Raw genomic sequence first — 19,098 nt, 5'->3', positions numbered from 1 at the left:
ATCCCAGGACCCTGAGATCATGACCTGAGCCAAAGGCAGCAGCATAACCCACTGAGCCACCCAGGCGCCCCGATAGATGTACATTTGTAAAGCTGTTTCAATAAAAAAACTACCTATACCCAACAGAAGAGAATATGGAGAAAATTTACATTGGAATCAATTAAAGGGTTTAAGAGGAAACTTATTCTCAATGCATGTGTTACAACAAATCTTTATACTTGAGCACAGAATGCTGAACAAAACCACATTTCGTCAATTTTGTAGTGGTTTATGGATTTATAAAGACCAATTATGACTATACAGTACTTAAGATTCAGAAATGCAGAGACTAGGTTAAATCTAAAAATGATGCCAGGGGGGCACCTGGGTGGCTCAGTGGGTTAAAGCCTCTGCCTTCAGCTCAGGTCATGATCCCAGGGTCCTGGGATGGAGCCCCACATCGGGCTCTGTGCTCAGCAGGGAGCCTTCTTCCCTTCCTTTCTCTCTGCCTGCCTCTCTGCCTACTTGGGATCTCTGTCAAATAAACAAATAAAATCCTTTCAAAGAAAAAAATAAAAAAAAAAAAAAAGATTCTCTTTGGGGCGCCTGGGTGGCTCAGTTGGTTGGGCCGCTGCCTTCAGCTCGGGTCATGATCTCAGGGTCCTGGGATCGAGTCCCGCATTGGGCTCTCTGCTCGGCAGGGAGCCTGCTTCCCTCTCTCTCTCTCTGCCTGCCTCTCCATCTACTTGTGATTTCTCTCTGTCAAATAAATAAATAAAATCTTTAAAAAAAAAAATAAAAATGATGCCAGGCTATGCTATAGAAAAAAATTATTTTTTTAGTAGACTGAGTTCAATATTCATCTCATTTGACACTTCCCTAAAAATAAAAAATCACCAAAATCAGGGTGCCTGGGTGGCTCAGTTGGTTAAGCATCTGCCTTTGGATCAGGTCCTGATCCCAGGGTCCTGGGATCCAGCCCTGAAATGGCTCCCAGCTCACCAGGGAGACTGCTTCTCCTTCTCCTTCTGCCCCTCCCCACTGCTTGTGTGCACAAGCGTGCCTGTCCAGGCTCCCTCTGTCTCTATCTCAAATAAATAAAAACTTAAAAAAAAAAAAATCACCAAAATTCATTTGGTTACCTGAGGGTTTTGTGTTCCAGATGAATAAGGTTTTCTTAATTGTCAATATTTGACTTGGATTCCTTATGATTTCAAGACATAAAAAGTTAATCTTATTTTTTTTTTCCACTGACTATACCAGCAAAGGCTATTTTCTAACTTTTAATATGCTTTAGCAATATTAAATCCACAAGTTCATAAATACATCAACAAGTTCTCTCGATATACATACTAATAAAAAGCATCCTTTACAAATTTCCAAAGAGCATCAACTTCTCAATACACTGATATTATAAATCAAACTTCCTATTAAGTAAACAAATCAATTGAAATGTAAGCAACCACCTATAGGGAAATTTTATTCTCTATTAGTATGCAAATTAGAATTACTCAAAGTTCTTTTTTTAACGTTGCCCGGCCACACAATGAATTAAATCACAATCTGTGGGTCCCATGCACTGTCAGGTTTAAAATACCGCAGGTTATTCTAATCATGCAGCAGAATGCAGATCCAAAAGCCCAACTAAAGGTTTTTTTCTTTTAATTAAAGCTTTCCCCTCATTTTCCCCCCTTTGATGTTTTTTAAAGAATATACTCCCAGGGGCGCCTGGGTGGCTCAGTAGGTTAAGCCTCTGCCTTCGGCTCAGGTCATGATCTCAGGGTCCCAGGCTCTCTGCTCAGGAGCGAGCCTGCTTCCCTTCCTCTCTCACTGCCTGCCTCTCTGCCTACTTGTGATCTCTGTCAAATGAATAAATAAAAATCTTAAAAAAAAAAAAAAAAGAATATACTCCCAAAACCTCAAAGACAACTTGCAAAAATGTTTTAAAATTTAGATTAACTTTAAAATGCAGCTGTGTTATTCGAACAATTTCTCAGTTCACAAGGCCATAGAAACTTTAACAGGTATGCCTTATAGGCAAATTCTAGTTCCCAACAAGTTCACACAACCTGGGGTTCCCTATTTCACTGGAATCTTAATATGTAGCCAAACTGTTAAGTGACCTAGCACTGGGGATTGGGGGAGGTAGAGAGAATTTTATATTAATTTACTGCTTTTTATAATTCTCTATTATCTCATTTTAAATTAGTGTGCATTTATCCTTTATTCTAAGATTTAGAAATCATAAAAATGAAAAACACACGAGCTCCACCACAGAACACCAAGTTAACAAACCCTATCCTAAACAACTTCTATTGAGTGAAAGCTACAGAAAGTATGCTGGTATAGGTATCTATCTTGTTGTCATTTTTCCTAATTTCACGGTTACTCCAATGAGAGAGTAAACGATAGCTAATAAAACAACGTGCTGTCCTGTTAATTCCTCATTACATAGAACTCCTTTTCATCCACGCCTTTCCTTTACAGGTGGTAAAACAGAAACAGGGATTTCTAGACTTCAAGCTAGTTTCTATGGAAAGTGGGGGGGAAAAGCACTAATTTGAATTTCAGTTCACTGCACTACTGAATCCTGACATGGATTTAAAACCACGTAGGTTTCGCTTCTCCAAAAGCAAGACAAAATGTGAAACTGCGTTTTTCGTCCGTTAGTTCTTTTCTCCCTTTCACAAATCATTCCACCCAGCTTCGTATTCAACTTTGAGGGCTGAGATTTATTAAGATTCTTCAGTGTTTTCATTGCTTTTAGATTTCGCAAGTGAAACTTCTGGCGATTTCAATAGCACACACATTAAGCAAGAATAAAGCCAGGTAAAATGACAGGTGAAGTATCCCTCAATCTTTGATGACTTTCCACTTGGTTTTTCTTTTACTATTCTTTCTGTCTTCAGGAAAGCAAGAGAACAACGTACGATCCCGAACGTACTAAAAGAACTTCCTAAAAAGCCATTAAGGCCACATTCTTTTATTTCGTTTATGGAAAGAAGTGCGGGTTTAAAATCAACTTTCCTAATGCTTGCCAGCGCCTCGAGGTCGTTAGGATAAAAATAAAGCTTCCAACTCCAAGACACTTCGGAGCTGTCAAGCGCTTTGTCAAAGACAAAGTAAAGCATCTGCCTTTCCGGGACCCCGGTTGCGGGCCCGCGAGCCTGCGGAGCGCCAGGCGGGAGGGAGCCGCAGCCCCGGAGCGCGCGGCTCCGCCAGGGCGGGGCCGCAACTGCGGGGCGCCGCCCGCCAGTCCCCCGGCCCTAGAGCACCGCGGGCCTCCCCCTAGCGCTGGGCCCAAGCGCCCGGCCCGACCTCCGACGGCTGCCGCTCCCACCGGGGGCCGAAGGAAGCGCCGCCCGCGCCCCGCCGGCCGGGCCTTCGCTAGCAGCCCCCGGCCCCGAATTCGCGGGCCGAGGGGCACGGGGTCCCAGCCCCGGGACGAGGAACGGGCGGCGGTGCGGGCGGGCGTTCCCCTCGGAAGGAGTCGGGAGCGCGGCGGAGGGGCCACGGAGCGGGCCCGGGGACAATTGGGCGCCTCACCTGCTCCTCCCGAGGCAGCCGCTACCGCTCGCTGAGGGGACAACATGGAGCCTCCGCCTTCAGCAGAAGCAGCAGGGGCGCAGAGAGGGGCGGGCTGAGTCGGGAACGACCGGGCCCAGGAGGCGGGAAACGGGCGGGGCCTGGACTCCAGAAGAAACTGGGCAGAAGGAGGGGCACGCAGAGCTTCGAGGGAACGAACACAGGGCGGGTCTACGAGGCCCGACGGACCGCGCTCCCCGCGACCGGCAGTGGGCTTGCCGGAGCGGGAAGGCGGGGGCGAGAAGGGGAGGCGCACCCGGTCAAATCCCGCCACCGCCCGACGCGTACGCTGGAGCGCGCGAGCGGGCTGCGGGCTACCTGGGAGTGCGCCTTGGGTGCGATGGTCCGTTGGGAATTGTAGTTCCACGCTCTCTGGGTGCCCCGCCTGCGGGTCCCTATTCTGCGCACTCATCTGGGGCGGGGAGGAAGCGGAAGAAAGGGAAGGGGCTTGGCGCGTCTGTTCGACGACTGAACTACAACTCCCAGCAGGCCATCCGGGGAGGGGAGGGGAAGGGCGGGTCGGCTCAGGCCGGGGATCGCCCGCCCACCCCGCCGAGATCTTAGCGTTGAGACCCGCCCGGGGGGCGGAGGACTTGGGATGACCGGCCGCAACCCCCACCTGCCGCGTTTGACGGTTCGGTGTTTAAGGACTGAAGGACCAAAAGGAGGCCTTAAACCTGGATGACGTGAGCGTCACTGGTTTTTGTTTTCTTTTTTTAATAACGATTTTGACTTCACAAGGAGAGGAGGACGTGACTTCATCATCATCATCGTCAGTTTCACCCCATAATCGCATGCCTGGCCAAGCCTGGTGATGGACCATCAGCTAAAACTTCCAGTAAAACTCCTTCCACAGGCTCTATCCAGCCTAAGCCATGGCCATGTTTTGTAAACGTCAGGTTTACAGGGGCTTGCTTTAGAGGTACTTTTGCAAGCACACCCTACTTAAACTGTGTGTTAGGTCCATAAAAACAAGGTTCTCCGAAAATGATTTTATTCACACGTCACATGTGATTAAGAAAATGTAAGTTGTAAATGTAAGTTGAAAATGTAAGAATCTTGTTTGGGTTTGCTGGGGTAGGGGCGGTTATCGGAGATTAGTAGCTGGTGGATCTTACGGGAGGCTAAAACAGCCATCCCATTACCACCCCCTCTTGGCATCACCATATCCTCATTCATTAGACAAATTATTATAATTTCTTCTGCCTCTAACTTTTTAAATTTTTGCTTGCTTGTTTGTTTTTTTTAAGTAATCTGTACACCAGACCTGCGGCTTGAATTCACCACTAAGAAATCAAGAGCCGCATGCTCCTCTGACTGAGCCAGAAAGGTGCCTGCCTCTGCCTTAACTAATACTATAATCTACCCAGAACCTCCTTCCAGTTACCTTCCCGCCCTGCCAAGCCTTTGAGCTGTTTTTTTTGTTTGTTTCTTCCTACTTCCCAAGTGATTAGGACAGAGGTGAAGAGTGAGAGATAATTCTGCCTAATCTTATCTAAAATCCTATTTTGATTTCTTTCACTCTGCCTTCCTATTTTCCCCCAAATTTGAGATTACTTGAATACCCGCCTCTAGGCTAGAGATTTAAGAGTCTCGATTAGATCTAGCCCACTCAGGCCGGCAAGAAACTAGCCAGTAGTGGTTATTGGGGTTTCACACTACTTGTGCAGAAGGCAGGACCTACAGGATATGACACAAGTCCAGGCCATTATGTGGCATGCTCAGGAAGAGAGAGGGGCTAAAGGCCAATGTCTTGTCACAATTGCAACACACAGTGTAAGAATTTAAAACTGCACACATATCCCAGAATTCTCCAGTACCCTTCCCTGTCCAACTTCGTTAGACTTCTTACCATCTGACTTGTGTTTTATTTTTATTTATTTGAGGGAGAGAGCACGAGTGGGCGTGCTCTGAGGGGCAAAAGGAAAAGCAGACTCCCCACTGAGAAAGGACCCCCCCCCCCCAACCGCCCAGTGATGCAGTGCTTGATCCCAGGACCCTAGGATCATGATCTGAGCTGAAGGCAGACACTTAACTGACAGAGCCACCCCAGATACCCCAGATTTATGTTTTAAGTAAAACATAATCTTTATGTTTCTCTTCCCACTAGAAGAGGAATTTTGTCCGTTTACTTTCTTTACTGCTATATCCACAGTGCTTCATACAATGCCAAGCAAATAATAGAAACTAATATTTATTGAACGGATGAGTAAAGAGGGGATATGGAACATTTAACACTGCTCACTCACTTTTATTGCTCCCTTAATATACGCCCCTAACTTTTGCTTTCGAACAAAATACCTTGCTCTATTTTAAGGGCTCCAAATAGAGATCCACTGAAATCCATCCTGTTAGGAGGTCACCAGCAAACACGGGCAGACACAAATCTGTCTCAATTAATTTCATCCAAGTCAGTGTGAGCACATCAGCCTTCCCCATACCTTGTAGAAGTTTTTGGGATTTAGAACACAGTCCAAATTATGGATAGATTTTAGGATTAGTCACAGCTTAGAAAGCTACTCCTGTAAACGAGAACTACATTTTATTGTTAGTGTTGTTTCTTTCTCAAATAACCAGGGTCATCAAAACAGTGGACATTCAAAATGCTAAATATTGATGTTACTGATTACAGCCTGTCCTCAGCCATCTTACTCTGGATTGAGTCATCATGTATTATGATCAGAGCCTAAGCTTTCCTTGTGGTTTTCCAGAAGCAGGTGACAATGCAGACATGTTTGAGTGGTTAAGACCACAGTATTCAGGGTCAGACTCACCTGGGCTTTGCATTTTGGCTTCAATACTTACTAGCTGTGCAAAGTTGGGTGATTTATTTAAACTCTTTGAACTTATTACCTATTGCCAAATGATTTGAGTTGTTGTGGGTTAAATGAGATGTAAGTATTTGGCAATTATGACTGATGTATAGTTAGTGCTCAAAAACTGGTAATCATATTTCATTCTGGAAAGCCAAAACAAAGTCATAAGTATCCAAAACAATCAAGTATTTATGAAGCACAGAAATAACAAAATTGTTTTCTGCAGTGACATCCACCATGACTCAGGTCCCAAAGCTTTCCAAAAATAGCTTTCCAAAATTGTTATGTGCCAGGCATAGTGCTAGGCAGTATTGCTGATATATACATAAGACATACTCCTGTCCTCCAGAGACTCAGTCTTGTGGGGTAAACAGCCAAGTAAATAATAACTCACTGGGACTGTGCAGGGCCTTAGTTCAGCCTTTTCTCCTATCGCCTACTCATAGGATCCATGTTTAAGCAACAGTCTGAGACCTCAGAAGGGACAGATTGGACTACTGACATCCCTGGGCATCATTTAAAAAAAAAAAAAAAGATTATTTTAGGGAGGAGGGGTAGAGGAAGTGGGGAGAGAATCCTCAGCCTCCCTGCTAAGCGGAGAGCTCCACGTGGGGACCCTGAGATCCCAGAACCCTGGGATCATGACCTGAGCCTAAATCAAGAGTCAGATGTTTGGGGCTCCTGGGTGGCTCAGTCAGTTAAGCATCTGCCTTCGGCTGAGGTCATGATCTTGGGGTCCTGGGATCAAGCCCAGCATCAGGTTACCCACTCAGCAGAAAGCCTGCTTCTCCCTCTTCCTGCCACTCCCCCTGCTTGTGCTCACGCTCACTCGCTCTCTCTCTGACAAATGAAAAAATGAAATCTTAAAAAAAAAAAAAAAAAAGAGTCAGATGCTTAACTGACTGAGCCACCCAGGCAGCCCGACTATCTTCTTTTTATAAACTATGACACCAAGTAAATAGCTCATTCTATACACGGAACAGAAATATATTAAATATTTAATATACAAATATTTAAATGATGCCCAGCTGGGCACCTGGAGTCTTGGGGTCCGTGAGACTAAGTCCTGAGTCAAGTCAGGCTCCGCACTGGGCATGGAGCCTGCTCAAGATTCTCTCCCTCTCCCTTTGCCTCTCCCCTGCCTCTCTGAAAAACAAAAAAGAAAGAAAGAAAAGAAAAAATAGTCAATCCAAACTCACAGACTGTTATAAAGTTGGAATATCAGGCCCTCAACATGGAGGTAACACACTAAGACTCCAAGACCTATGAGCTCCTTCATTATTGTTCTTGTTAACAGCGTGTCTCTCTGCCTCTTCAAAAGGATACTAGAAAAGATCACTAGAATTTACTATTAAGGAAAGGAAGCAACATATCTAACTATGTATAGCATGCTATCATTTCTGTTAAAAAGAGTAAATGAGGGGGCACCTGGGTGGCTCAGTTGGTTAAATGTCTGCCTTTGGCTCAAGTCATGATCCCAGGGTCCTGGGATTGAGACACGTATGAGGAAGGTGGGCTGGTGTCCCTGCTCAACAGAGTCTGCTTCTCTCTCTTGTTCTCTCTCAAATAAATAAAATCTTTTTAAAAATTTTTAAGAAAGAGTGAATGAGGATAAAGATTTGTTATATTCACCTTTGCATTTGCCACAAAAAGCTCCTAACAGTACTTACCTATGTGTGTGCAGAGGGGGAGACTAGGAGCTGGAGAGGGGTTAATAACAGAAGAAAACTTCAAGGTATATATACACTCATCTGTGAGTAGAAATTGCTCCACAGAACTGAGAAGTTGCTATGCTCCAGTGAGCACTTTAAAAATCCCATCTGAGCCCTTCCCTACCTGTAAACATTCACTGAATCCCCATTAGCCTTAAAAGGAAGCCTCAAGGGGGACCTGGGTAGCTCGGTGGATTAAGCCGCTGTCTTCAGCTCAGGTCATGATCTCGGGGTCCTGGGATTGAGTCCCACATCGGGCTCTCTGCTCGGCAGGGAGCCTGCTTCTCTCTCTCTCTCTCTCTGCCTACTTGTGATCTCTCTCTCTGTCAAATAAAATCTTTAAAGAAAAAAAAAAAAAAAGGAAGCCTCAAGCAGCAGCTCCTTCTGCCCATGGGTCCTGTCCCCGTGCTTTAATAAAATCACCTTTTTGCACCAAAAAGAAAAAAAAAAAAAAAAGGAAGCCTCAGTTCCTTAGTGCTCTATTACTGCTTTTCCACACTGTGGCCCCAAGGCATCTTCCCCATTTTCTCTCCCTCTTGTTAGCCCTTGGCTCTAGCCAACCTGGGCTAACCACACCCCAAACACCTTACATGGGGTCATGCTGCAGATCCTCCAGCCACCACAGATGGCTGTGCAGTCTATGTGTAGGTCTAAGGCAGCCCATGGAGGGGAGGGGCAAGAGGGGATCAAATCTAGGCCAAGTTCTGCTAAACAAGCCAGCATTGATTGAAGTGCATCATGGGTTGGGCTGGGAGAAAGGGGTGCTCTTCTGTGACTGGTCTGCCCAGAAGGAGGTCTTATTGTACACTTGCAAAAAAGCAGCCCCTGGCATTTGCTTCATACCATTCTCCTCTGCCTATAGTGACCTCCTAACATTCCAAACTCCCATCTGACTTCGTGCTCCTTCATAAAACCTCCCCAAGCCACTACAACTCCATAGTGATTCCCTCTCCCTTTAAATTCATACAATTCACTTGCCATCTAAAACAACAACATAGCTTTGTGTTGCTGGGGGTTGTTTTGGTTGTTATAATTTTTATTTTTATGTGAGTATGTTCTAAGCCCCAACTAGCTTGTAAGCTTATTGAAGACAGGACAAACATTTTTTGGATTCCTCCAAATTTCCCAGCAGAGTGTCATTCACTCAGCATGTGACCAGTAAACATTTGTGGAACAAACCATACATACAAATAACATCTCAAGCAAGAGTCAGTCTCAGGGAAGTTTACTGGTATAGCAAGAGGGAGCAGGAAGGAAAGGTAGCTTCAGGAATTGGACCTACACAAGGCCTCTGATGTAAAAAATCTTGAGTATGAAAGGACCACCAAGACAACATCAGTGTCTTGATTTTTAGCTCTTTTCTTTGCTTCTAGTTACCATGAAAACAGGTTTCCTTTCCGAGGAGGGTCTTGAGATCCTAGCAATTGCTGTCAGGGCTAGGGAGCAGCACTGTTAATTTCCTTATCCAGCTCCTAATAACATACGGTTTTTAAGCTTTTGCATTTATTAGAATGGCTAGATAACTAGCTTGGTTATCAGATTGGTTTGTATTTCCCTTTGTCATCCAAAGGACAGATTGCTGCGTTGTCAATGGATGCTGTTAAGTGTCAGAGTAAGATATTTGCCACGAAGTTATTTTGGGAAAGATCTTCTGTGCCTTTTTTTTTTTTTTCTTCAGAGCCCTGTGATGGCTAGTTTTTTTCCTATCTGAGCTTTATCTGATCTTAAAAACTGTCAAGGGCAGATGTCATCCACTTCCTGTTCTAGAAGATTTCCACTGGTCAGATCGCTTTTTCTCTGGGTTGCTGCCTGGCTCACCACCTCCCCCTTCACTGCATCTCTACAGGTCTGCCAATCTTGGATTTGCCCTTCAGGTCATTGATTGATTGCTGCTTTAGCAATAATAAGGCTTATAGTTTTCATTGTGGTCATTTCCAGTTTATGCTCCCCTTTCTAAAAGAATTATGCATATTCAGATATTTTAACCAGGTGTATAGAGAAGACTTTCTATTTCACACTCCAACCAAAAACAAAAACAAAAACAAAATGAACAAAATTCAGTATAAGCTAGATATCTGGTTCAACTAAATTCCCTGTTAGGACTCCATCTAGGCCCTAAATAAAATTCAATTATGTGTATTTTGTGCCATATTCTCAAATTTTAATACCTCAATTACCGTCCTCCATAACTGCAGCCAGGATGTGATCTCTTGGCTCTTCTTTTTCTCAGTGGCTCAGCTATTTTTTCCTTCAAAATATATCTTCTTTACCTGATAGCCTATTTGGAGGAAAGGACAACCTTAAGACCCAAGATGGACCCCTCTCTGGGAACAGAAACAACCTAAGAATATGAAGCAGGTTCTGCGGCTGCATTGCAATGTGACTGGAATGAGTAATAGTTTTTCATTCTGTATAGCATCTTGCTCCACCTACCAAATAGGAAACAGTGCCATCTCTGCCTCAGGGTGATATTACGACACACCCAGAAAAATGCACAAGGCACCCTGCAGAGTGGGCCTATCCACATTATGGTTTTCACTTTTCATTGGCGTCACAGGCAGAAACGCAACAGACAATAGACATCTGCTCTGGAATTTATGGGAAAGACATACTCCAGGTAGTGGAAGCAAAAGAAACTAATATCGTTAAAACACATAATCCGCCGACCCTAAAACATTCACAAAAGACGTGTAAAGAGACACTAACCGGCAGGGCCCCCTCCCACTTTGGCCGCAGTGGTGGGCGGAACTTGGCACTTGGCCACGCCCCTTGCGTCTAGTTCCCGGAGGGGCGCGGCCCAGCCCGGCCTCTCGCGCGGACGCAGCGTGAGGCCAGTTTTGCCCCTCCTTCCCCGCAGGAGCGCGGAGGGACAGTTCTTGCGCTTGCGCCCTGCGTCGCTGGGCGCCTAGGCGCGACCGCCGCCCGCCCGAGAGCCCTTTGTGCGCCTGCGCGCTCGCGCTCCCGCCCTCTCGCTGCGCTCGGCTGAGTCAGTCAGTCTGTTGGAGTCTGTCCTCGGAGCAGCAGGAGCGAAGGGACTTCTGAGAGCCAGCTGCTTGGTTATTTTCTTTCCCCTCCCTCTCTCCCGCCCCGCATCTCTCTTCATCCCTTTCCTGCCCTTGCTCGCGCAGCCATGGCGGAGCCGTCGGCGGCCACTCAATCCCCGTCCGTCTCCTCGTCGTCCTCCGGGGCCGAACCCTCGGCGCCCGGTGGCGGGAGCCCTGGATCCTGCCCCGCCTTGGGGGCGAAGAGCTGCGGCTCCTCCTGTGCGGGTGAGGCGCGCCGGGGGAACCCCGCCCTCGAGGGGGTTGTTTTTGGGGTCGGGGAAGGTAAATCACCCTCGCCTGCTGGAGGCTTCAGCCCCCGGGAACGAGCGTCTGGAAAATGGGCTGAGGGGGAGGGGAGCGTAAGGTGGTGCAGGCGGTGAGGAAATAACGGGGTGTGAGACAAACAGGTTGGGGGCGGGGAGATATTCTAGGGAGTGGGCGTTAAAACCGAGGCAGGGCAGGTGGGGAAAAACACCAGTCCGGGGGAGCCGTCCGCTGAACCGGGGTGATTTAGTGGAGGATTAGAGAGATTGAGAGGATTGGGGCAGGTTGGTTGTGGGAGAAAGCACCAGCTACGATTTTGAAGGGATGATGGTGAAAGGGTTGCATTGCAGGTTTACAGACAGATGTTGACATAATCGGAAATTCATGGTAGTCTTACAAAAAAATTTTTTTTTCGTTTTCCGTGGGGAGGATAGGAAGTTTGATGGAAACATTGTAGCCGTTTTCTATACTTTTTTATCTGCTTATACTGGTTTTTTTGTTTTTGGGTTTTTTTTGTTGTTGTTGTTGTTTTTGTGGCTAGACTCTAAATGTCCGCTTTTCTGAGGCTACGAGGTAAGAGGAGGCGTGATGAGAATAGCTCAGGGAAGATTTGGGAGGGAGCAGCTGATGGTCCAAGATGGATCCGTGGCTGCATCTGCAACACAGCCTGCTCTTCACTGGCGCGGCGTGGGGGTGGGGACAAGCAATCAGTTGCTTATATTCCCGAAGATAATAGAGTCATGCCACGCCATCAACACATTTTGATTTCATGCTCTCTCTGGGCTGTTATTGATCGCAGTGTAACAAAAGGGGGTGTTTAGCGCAGAGAGGGGGGAGGGGGAGAAAAATTAGACAAAGCAGGAGCTGGTTGAACCCCATTCTCCTATCCGTGTGAAAGACTAGGAGCGAAGCTGCAGGCCGCTTTTAGTTTCCATTGTAAACGCGTTAGCCTGCTGGTGGGAGCTGGCTGGCAGGCCCCAACTCCCCTCGTGCAGAGATCTGCAGTGCAGATGCCTTCTTGAGGGGGGAGAAATATGCACCATGAGCAGGTGGTGGTTCTTAAAGGAACTCAATCTTTGAAGAAAAGAAAAAAACCTTTTTGTCAAAGTGGGCCATGAGCCTGGGAGAGTACAGATAATTCTGCCTTGTATTTAGTTACCTTAAAGGATTTTGAGGGATTTTAAAATACTTCACTGTCTCCTTTGCCAGAATCTTAGGTTGATGTAAGGAATGTAGAATTTCTGATCTTTGCTTTAAATACATTCTCTAAGTGTTTGGGTTTTGTTTTGTTTTTTGTTTTTTGTTTTTTTTTTAAGTAATCATATCCAAGGTGGGGCTCAGACTCACAACCCCAAGATCAAGAGTTGGATGCTCCACCAACTGAACCAGGCAGGCACCCCTTATTCTCTAGGTGTTTTTGAACAGTGGATTTCTACAAAGAAGCTTTGGTACCCTGCTGGATTTTCCACTGTGGTTTTGGCCATTTCAGTAGAAACAGTATCAAAGGAAGCTTCTGCAAGGTCAAGATTAGCTGCCCAGATAAAGGAATGAGGCAGCAAATTTAGAACTCTTGTTCCCTTTAAACCACCAGCGTTTCTCCTCCAAATTTTCATGTTCTCTGGGCAAAGGTCCAGTTGAACAGCAGCTTCCCTATAACTTAGCAACTTGGTGTTTTGGATTTAATCACTTGTCGTTGCTTACCGTTTGGTTGTTGGCCCTTTGGTACACAGCTTTTGATTCTTCCTGATTATAAGTTTTTGGTTCACCTGCAAAATGGATACTGTGTCTTAAATTCTTACCTATTGCAGATGTGTATTAATATTATTTACAAAGCATTAATACAGTTTTGGTGGGCCTCACTTGTCACTACTTGAAAACTTTAGCTTAAGATCCTGCAATGTGTAGTTGCCATTCATTGGAGAAGCTCTTCTTCCCTGCAGAATATTTTCTCCATACCTCAGAAAATGTCCTAGGCTTCTGCACTATGAAGATAAGTTGAAATTTGTCACTCCACAGTTTAACCTATTTAAAATGGATATTTGAGAATCTACTTGATTGTTTAAAAAATCTGCTAGTGTTGATTCGACCTTCACCTTCACATTCTTTCACCAAGCTCCTCTTGGTTTTAGAGACTTTGAAAAAGTAAAAGAAGTGGTTGCTTGATGTCCTGAAGGAAAAGCTTTGTCTTGATTAACCTGTCCAGTAAAGCTTTTAGAAATACTAGTTCCTACTAAAGGTCATAGGTTATGTGGCACACTCTGGTCTAGTGCCTCAGGTACTGGCACAGGAGCATTGTAATATGCTTAAGGAAGTTAAGGTCCAGAATTGGCTTTCCAGATTTCTACCTTAGAAGAATATAAAAAAGATCTCAAAGGCAGAAAAATGGAGATTAAGGTAAAAGATTTAAATATTTGGTGTACTTTTCAGGAGAATTGCCTTTATTAGACGTCATGTATAGGTACATGTCTGTTGTGTGGACTTTAAAGTTGAATCTTTTTTTTTTTTTTTTAGATTTTATTTATTTATTTGACAGACAGAGATCACAAGGAGGCAGAGAGTCAGGCAGAGAGAGAGGAGGAAGCAGGCTCCCTGCTGAGCAGAGAGCCCGATGCGGGGCTTGATCCCAGGACCCTGAGACTATGACCTGAGCTAAAGGCAGAGGCTTAACCCACTGAGCCACCCAGGTGCCCCTAAAGTTGAATCTTTATAGCATTCGAAATTCTGTAACTTGCCAGAGACTGTTCTTTATTATTGCTGTGAAAATCATGGTGCCAGAATAAAGCTGCATTTCTTTTTTCTATTCATGGAAATTAACTCAAAGCTAGAACAGCTTGGACAATTTTAAGAAAAAAGGTTTTTGTTTTAAATACTTATTTTCCTTACTCATGAAATTTAGTTGTTCTATGTAGTTTTTATGGCACCATTTCACATTTGTCCTATCATGTCAATCAAATATGAGTATGTAATTTGCATTTTCCGTCTTAACCCTTAGACATCTACTTGTTCAGCACTGACATTAGCTGTATTTTATTCATGTCAGATTTTCAGTGGCAGTATAACATTGGTGATTTGAGCTTCAGAGGCACAAAATTTCAAGCCTAATTCTGTCCTAATAATTGTGCATATTATGAGTCTCTGCAATATGACCTAGGCAAATTTACTTTGTGCCCTAGAATCTGAACTCTTACTAAGTAAAAATAACTAATATTTGATACATCTGTTTGCAGGTTGCAAACTGTTTGCACATACATACAAAATAGCGATTGAATTATAAGCAAGAAATCATAATCTTCATGATGATGTAAGATCTGAGATGAAGTAAGATTTGATAGGACTTCTTTTTAAAACTGAATCTGTTTTGGGTGCCTGGGTGGCTTAGTTGGTTAGGCTACTGCCTTCGGCTCAGGTCATGATCCTGGAGTCCTGGGATGGAGTCCTGCATCAGTCTCTCTGCTCCACAGGGAGTCTACTTCTCCCTCTGACCCTCCCCTTCTCTTGCTCTCTCTCTCATTCTCTCTCTCAAATAATAAAATCTTTAAAAATAAATAAATAAAAGTGAATCTGTTTCAGGTTTTGACCTTTCATATTAATGTCATAAAGCTACCACCCCTTTCATTCACCTTGTCTGTTAGAAGGGAAGTGGAAGACAGCCACAGCGTTTTGTAGATAGCTTGACATGACACCAACATGCTTAAGTATTGAAGCGCCTGGCTGGCTCAGTCGAAAAAGCACATGACTCTTGATCTCAGGGTGGTGAATTCGAGCACTACGTGGGGTGTAGAGATTATTTAATAGCTTTAAAAAATACATGCTTAAGTATTGTTTGCGGCATTCTGACCATAAGTTTAGTTCTGATGCACTATGAACCTACTGTCACTGGAGGCAAGAGTACAGAAGACAGCAAGAATGGTCATGTCGATATGGTTTACATTTGCCTGTTGAGTTGGGTGAGTTTTTATTTGCCAGGAATAAAAGGTTTCTTTTAAAGCTTTTTTCCTCTTACAGTCACATTCACAAATAATTTAACCACTCTGATGAAACAAACCAGTCTCATACATTTGACAGGTGTACCTTAACCCTAAATTGAAATCTCTAGAGGATTGTTCATTAAATTGCTGGTAAGTGTATCATGTTTTTAATTTTTATGATTTTAGAGATGGTCTGAAAACAAAATAAAATAAATATCATTGCTTTTATTTTGTTCTATGGCAAGGAAATTACATATTTGTCCTAATACAGGACTCACTGTTTTGTTTTGGTGGGGGAAGGTCGATTCCTGTTCATGTTTCAAGTGCTTGTCAATGAAGTTTGGTAGTGAAGGAATTGGTGACATGTCACTGAAGTTTAGGGAAAGTTAAAGTTTCCAGTTTTGTTTGAGATTGTTTGTTGTGTAGAAAAGCACTTCTCTTTAGTAGTAATCCTAGAATTTATGGTTTTTGTAATTCCAAGTGGAATTATAAAGGCTCCAAATAAATGAATAACTATGCATATTGTATGTACTTAGCTTATAGTTTGTGTTTGACTTTATTGTTAATGATGAATTTATAAGTACCTCCTAAACTGTATAAACTTGTGAAAAATATATAAATTTTATAATAAAACTTTTCAGATAAAAATTACCAAGTTGGCCTTATGTTCCTATAATTATCTCATTCAGAAATTGCCCAGGAAACTGGTTTAACCTTTTATTCAGTTCACTCATAACAGCTGTTAACTCTAGAATTATTTTTGGTCATTGGGTATGCTAAAGATGTTTTGAAAAATTGTGTATGCTAGGTAATTTTAGCTATAATCAGTTTGGCTTGTTGAAGTCTTCTGCTGCATTTCCATGACGTATATAAGACATGTTACTCTGTGATGCTGCAATTTCTCAGACAGAATCCCTTCAAATAGGATTTGTGTTTTTATTTTGTTAGGAAGGAGTATGGTATAATTGTCAATAGGTAGCCCTCTCATTTTTTTTAAATTTCAAAGAAATATACTTCCCTGTTTTCTCCAGCTGTTTTATTTCTCCCTGTAACCACGTTGTCATGACCAGGAGAAGTGTGATCTTTCTGACACGTTCCTCATTGGCTACTTGCCCTTAGGATGTATTTAAGGGTATTTGGGGAACATTTTTTAAGCAAAACCGATACGGATCCCCTTTTGTCTTGTTACCTGAAGGCATTTCAACAGTAAGAAAAAGTGTCTTCATTTTATATAGGAAGTAAAATATTTGGTTTTTATGTCTTACATTTATTTGTGTACTGCTTTATGGTTTAAGTTTTGCCCGTACATTAACTTAATAAATGTTTGAGCATACAGTAAAGCTTTTTGGAAGATAGGCAAACAAAACAGATCACTAGAGGCTGTATTTAATAGGAGAAAGCCTTATGTTATGTTAATCTGTGACATATGCAGTGATATAAGCCTCATTTTACAGATGAGGAATCAGGCTCAGAGAGATTAAGTTACATGTCTAAAGGTTTGTTGCTCTAACATTGAAGGTAGGATAAAACTAAGGGATTGAGGGCCCAATTCAGTTCTCTTTTAAATGATACTCACTGCCTGTCTTTAACATTTGAAACAACATGTGCTAAAAATCATCCAGTCACCTTCTTTACTTCAGTTTCTGGTTGAAGTTAAAATTTTGATTTCTGGTCCCGTGCTTCCTAAGCCAGCTGCCTTTTTGCTCCACTTGTCTACAGAATCTTCTCTTGTCACCTTCACTAGTTATTTTCCACATTGTTAAATCCGACGGCTCTCAGACCGCATCCTAAGTGCCCTATCAGCAGCTTTCGGTAAAATTGATCACTTGCTTCCTCATTGAAATACCTTTCTCTTTGGTCTTCCATGACACCACATATGCTCATTGGCTGCTCCTGTATCCTTTGCTAGTTTTTCTTCTTTTTTTAAATTTAAGATAGAGTTCACATAACCTAAAAAGCACCAGCCACGTTATAAAGTGGCTTTTTGTATATATACAAGGTTGTGCCACGATTGCCGTTGTCTAGTTCCAGAACATTTTCATCCCTCCCAAAAGAAACTCTATACCTGTGGCAATCACTCTCCATTCCTTGGCAACCACTAATCTTTCTGACACTGTGGATTTTCATAATATTGGTCTTTCATATTGCTAATTCTTTTCTTGTCTCTACTTGTAACATGTGTAGTACTCCAGGACTCAATTCTCAGAACTTTTCTCTTTGCACTGATCTCATTTATGATATCCATCTTGTGGTTTGAAATACCATCTGTAAAGTGGTGACTTGTAAATCTTTATCTTCAGTCTTCATGTCTGATGGACATCTCAAACTTACTGTGTCTAGACCTGAACTCCTGATCTTTCCTTGTATAAATCTGTTCTCAAAGTCTTCTGCATCTCAATAAGTGGCCATTCGTCATCCATCTTTTGCCCAAATCAGAAATCTTGAAGTCACCCTTGACTCCTCTCTTCCCTTCACACAGTATCAGCAAATCCTACCGATTCTACCTTCAGAATCTATCTAGTGTCTAACCATTTTTCTCCACCTTCATTGTTATCACCCTGGCCCAGGCTGCTATCCTGGCTCTCCTAGATTATTGTGCTTCTTCCTAACTGTTCTTGCCTCTTTTCAGTCTGCTTTCCGTACAACAGCTGGTGTAAACCTGCGAAAAAATAAGTCCGATCATGTCACTTATAGGCAAATGCTCCAGTAGCTTTCGATCACATCACAGTCAGTGCCACAGTCCTTAGAGGGCTGTTGAAGCCTTATGATATCTGGCCTCAACCTCCCTCTTACTCACCCAGCTTTATATACTGGCTCCCTTGCTCTTTTCCACATCAGGAATACTCCTCTACCTCAGAGTCTTACTTGCTGTTCTCTCTGCTTAGAATGTTCTTCCCCATATATCCTCCTCACAGCTTTTCTCTCCCTCACCTTTCTTAAGTCTTTGACTACCTTATGTAAATTGCACACAAAAAAATACCTTATAGGCCTCCTCTGCTTTATTTTTCTTACCATCTGTCATATTCTTCTGTTTACATATATATGGTATATAATCTGATTTACTTTATTGTCTGTCTTCCACATTAGATACAAGATCCACCAGAGCAGGGGTTTTTGCTGTTTTATTCACTGCTCTATTTCTAATGTCTGAGCAGGACCAGGCTCTCAGATATCTTTGAATGAGCAACTAGTTATTTTTGTTCAGCTACTAAAATTACAGGTATTCAGTAAATATGGAATGAATGGAGAAATTCTATACCCAGAAGAACATGCATATAAGCAAAGTATTGCATAGGCTTTCACAAGGTCCATCGTTCATGGACTACTATGAAATTGTTCATGGAGCACAGGTTAAGAATGTTTGGTTTTTGAAAATTAGAATACGAGTTTTGCAAAAACTTAACCCCTGTGGAAATTGACATATCCATGAGAGTATTTATGTAAGCCCATAAAACTATATCTGTAATAAATATATCTTGTGTTTAAGATTGGTTTCTTTTATTACTCTCTTTACCTCTGGACTCATGGTATTTTTCACTAATGGCTTTAATCCACAGAAGTTTCTTTTCATAACCACTTGAATGCCAAGTTTTGGAATGTTATGAAGAGACTCCATTTCCAATACTCAGTGGTAGGCTAGTCTGATGTGTCAGAATTAGTAAGTTTAGGGACGCCTGGGTAGTTCAGTGGGTTAAGCCTCTGCCTTCGGCTCAGGTCATGATCTCAGGGT

General features: G+C 43.2%; 2 protein-coding genes across 4 annotated transcripts in view; one reads left to right on the top strand and one right to left on the bottom strand.

Annotated features, from left to right (window-relative positions):
• The window catches only part of ATL3 (atlastin GTPase 3), a 51,028-nt gene extending 47,040 nt beyond the window's left edge, over positions 1-3,988 (bottom strand). Inside the window, exon 1 of one of the 2 annotated variants that reach the window (XM_059403241.1) lies at positions 3,883-3,988. In XM_059403241.1, the coding sequence (XP_059259224.1) occupies positions 3,883-3,976 (94 nt within the window). In that variant the 5' untranslated portion in view covers positions 3,977-3,988. Of the gene's footprint in view, positions 1-3,525; positions 3,672-3,882 lie in introns of those variants that run through there. The other variant, XM_059403251.1, reaches the window with a different exon arrangement.
• Positions 3,989-10,977: 6,989 nt separating this feature from the next.
• The window catches only part of RTN3 (reticulon 3), a 69,205-nt gene continuing 61,084 nt past the window's right edge, over positions 10,978-19,098 (top strand). Inside the window, exon 1 of one of the 2 annotated variants that reach the window (XM_059403228.1) lies at positions 10,978-11,361. In XM_059403228.1, coding sequence (XP_059259211.1) covers positions 11,223-11,361 — 139 coding nt within the window. In that variant the 5' untranslated portion in view covers positions 10,978-11,222. The remainder of the gene's footprint in view (positions 11,362-19,098) is intronic. The other variant, XM_059403218.1, reaches the window with a different exon arrangement.

This window comes from Mustela nigripes, chromosome 1 (genome assembly GCF_022355385.1).
Source record: "Mustela nigripes isolate SB6536 chromosome 1, MUSNIG.SB6536, whole genome shotgun sequence".
Classification (NCBI taxonomy): domain Eukaryota; kingdom Metazoa; phylum Chordata; class Mammalia; order Carnivora; family Mustelidae; genus Mustela; species Mustela nigripes.
The sequence above is the reverse complement of the archived record's forward strand: the minus strand, read 5'-3'. Positions and strand labels throughout refer to the sequence as shown.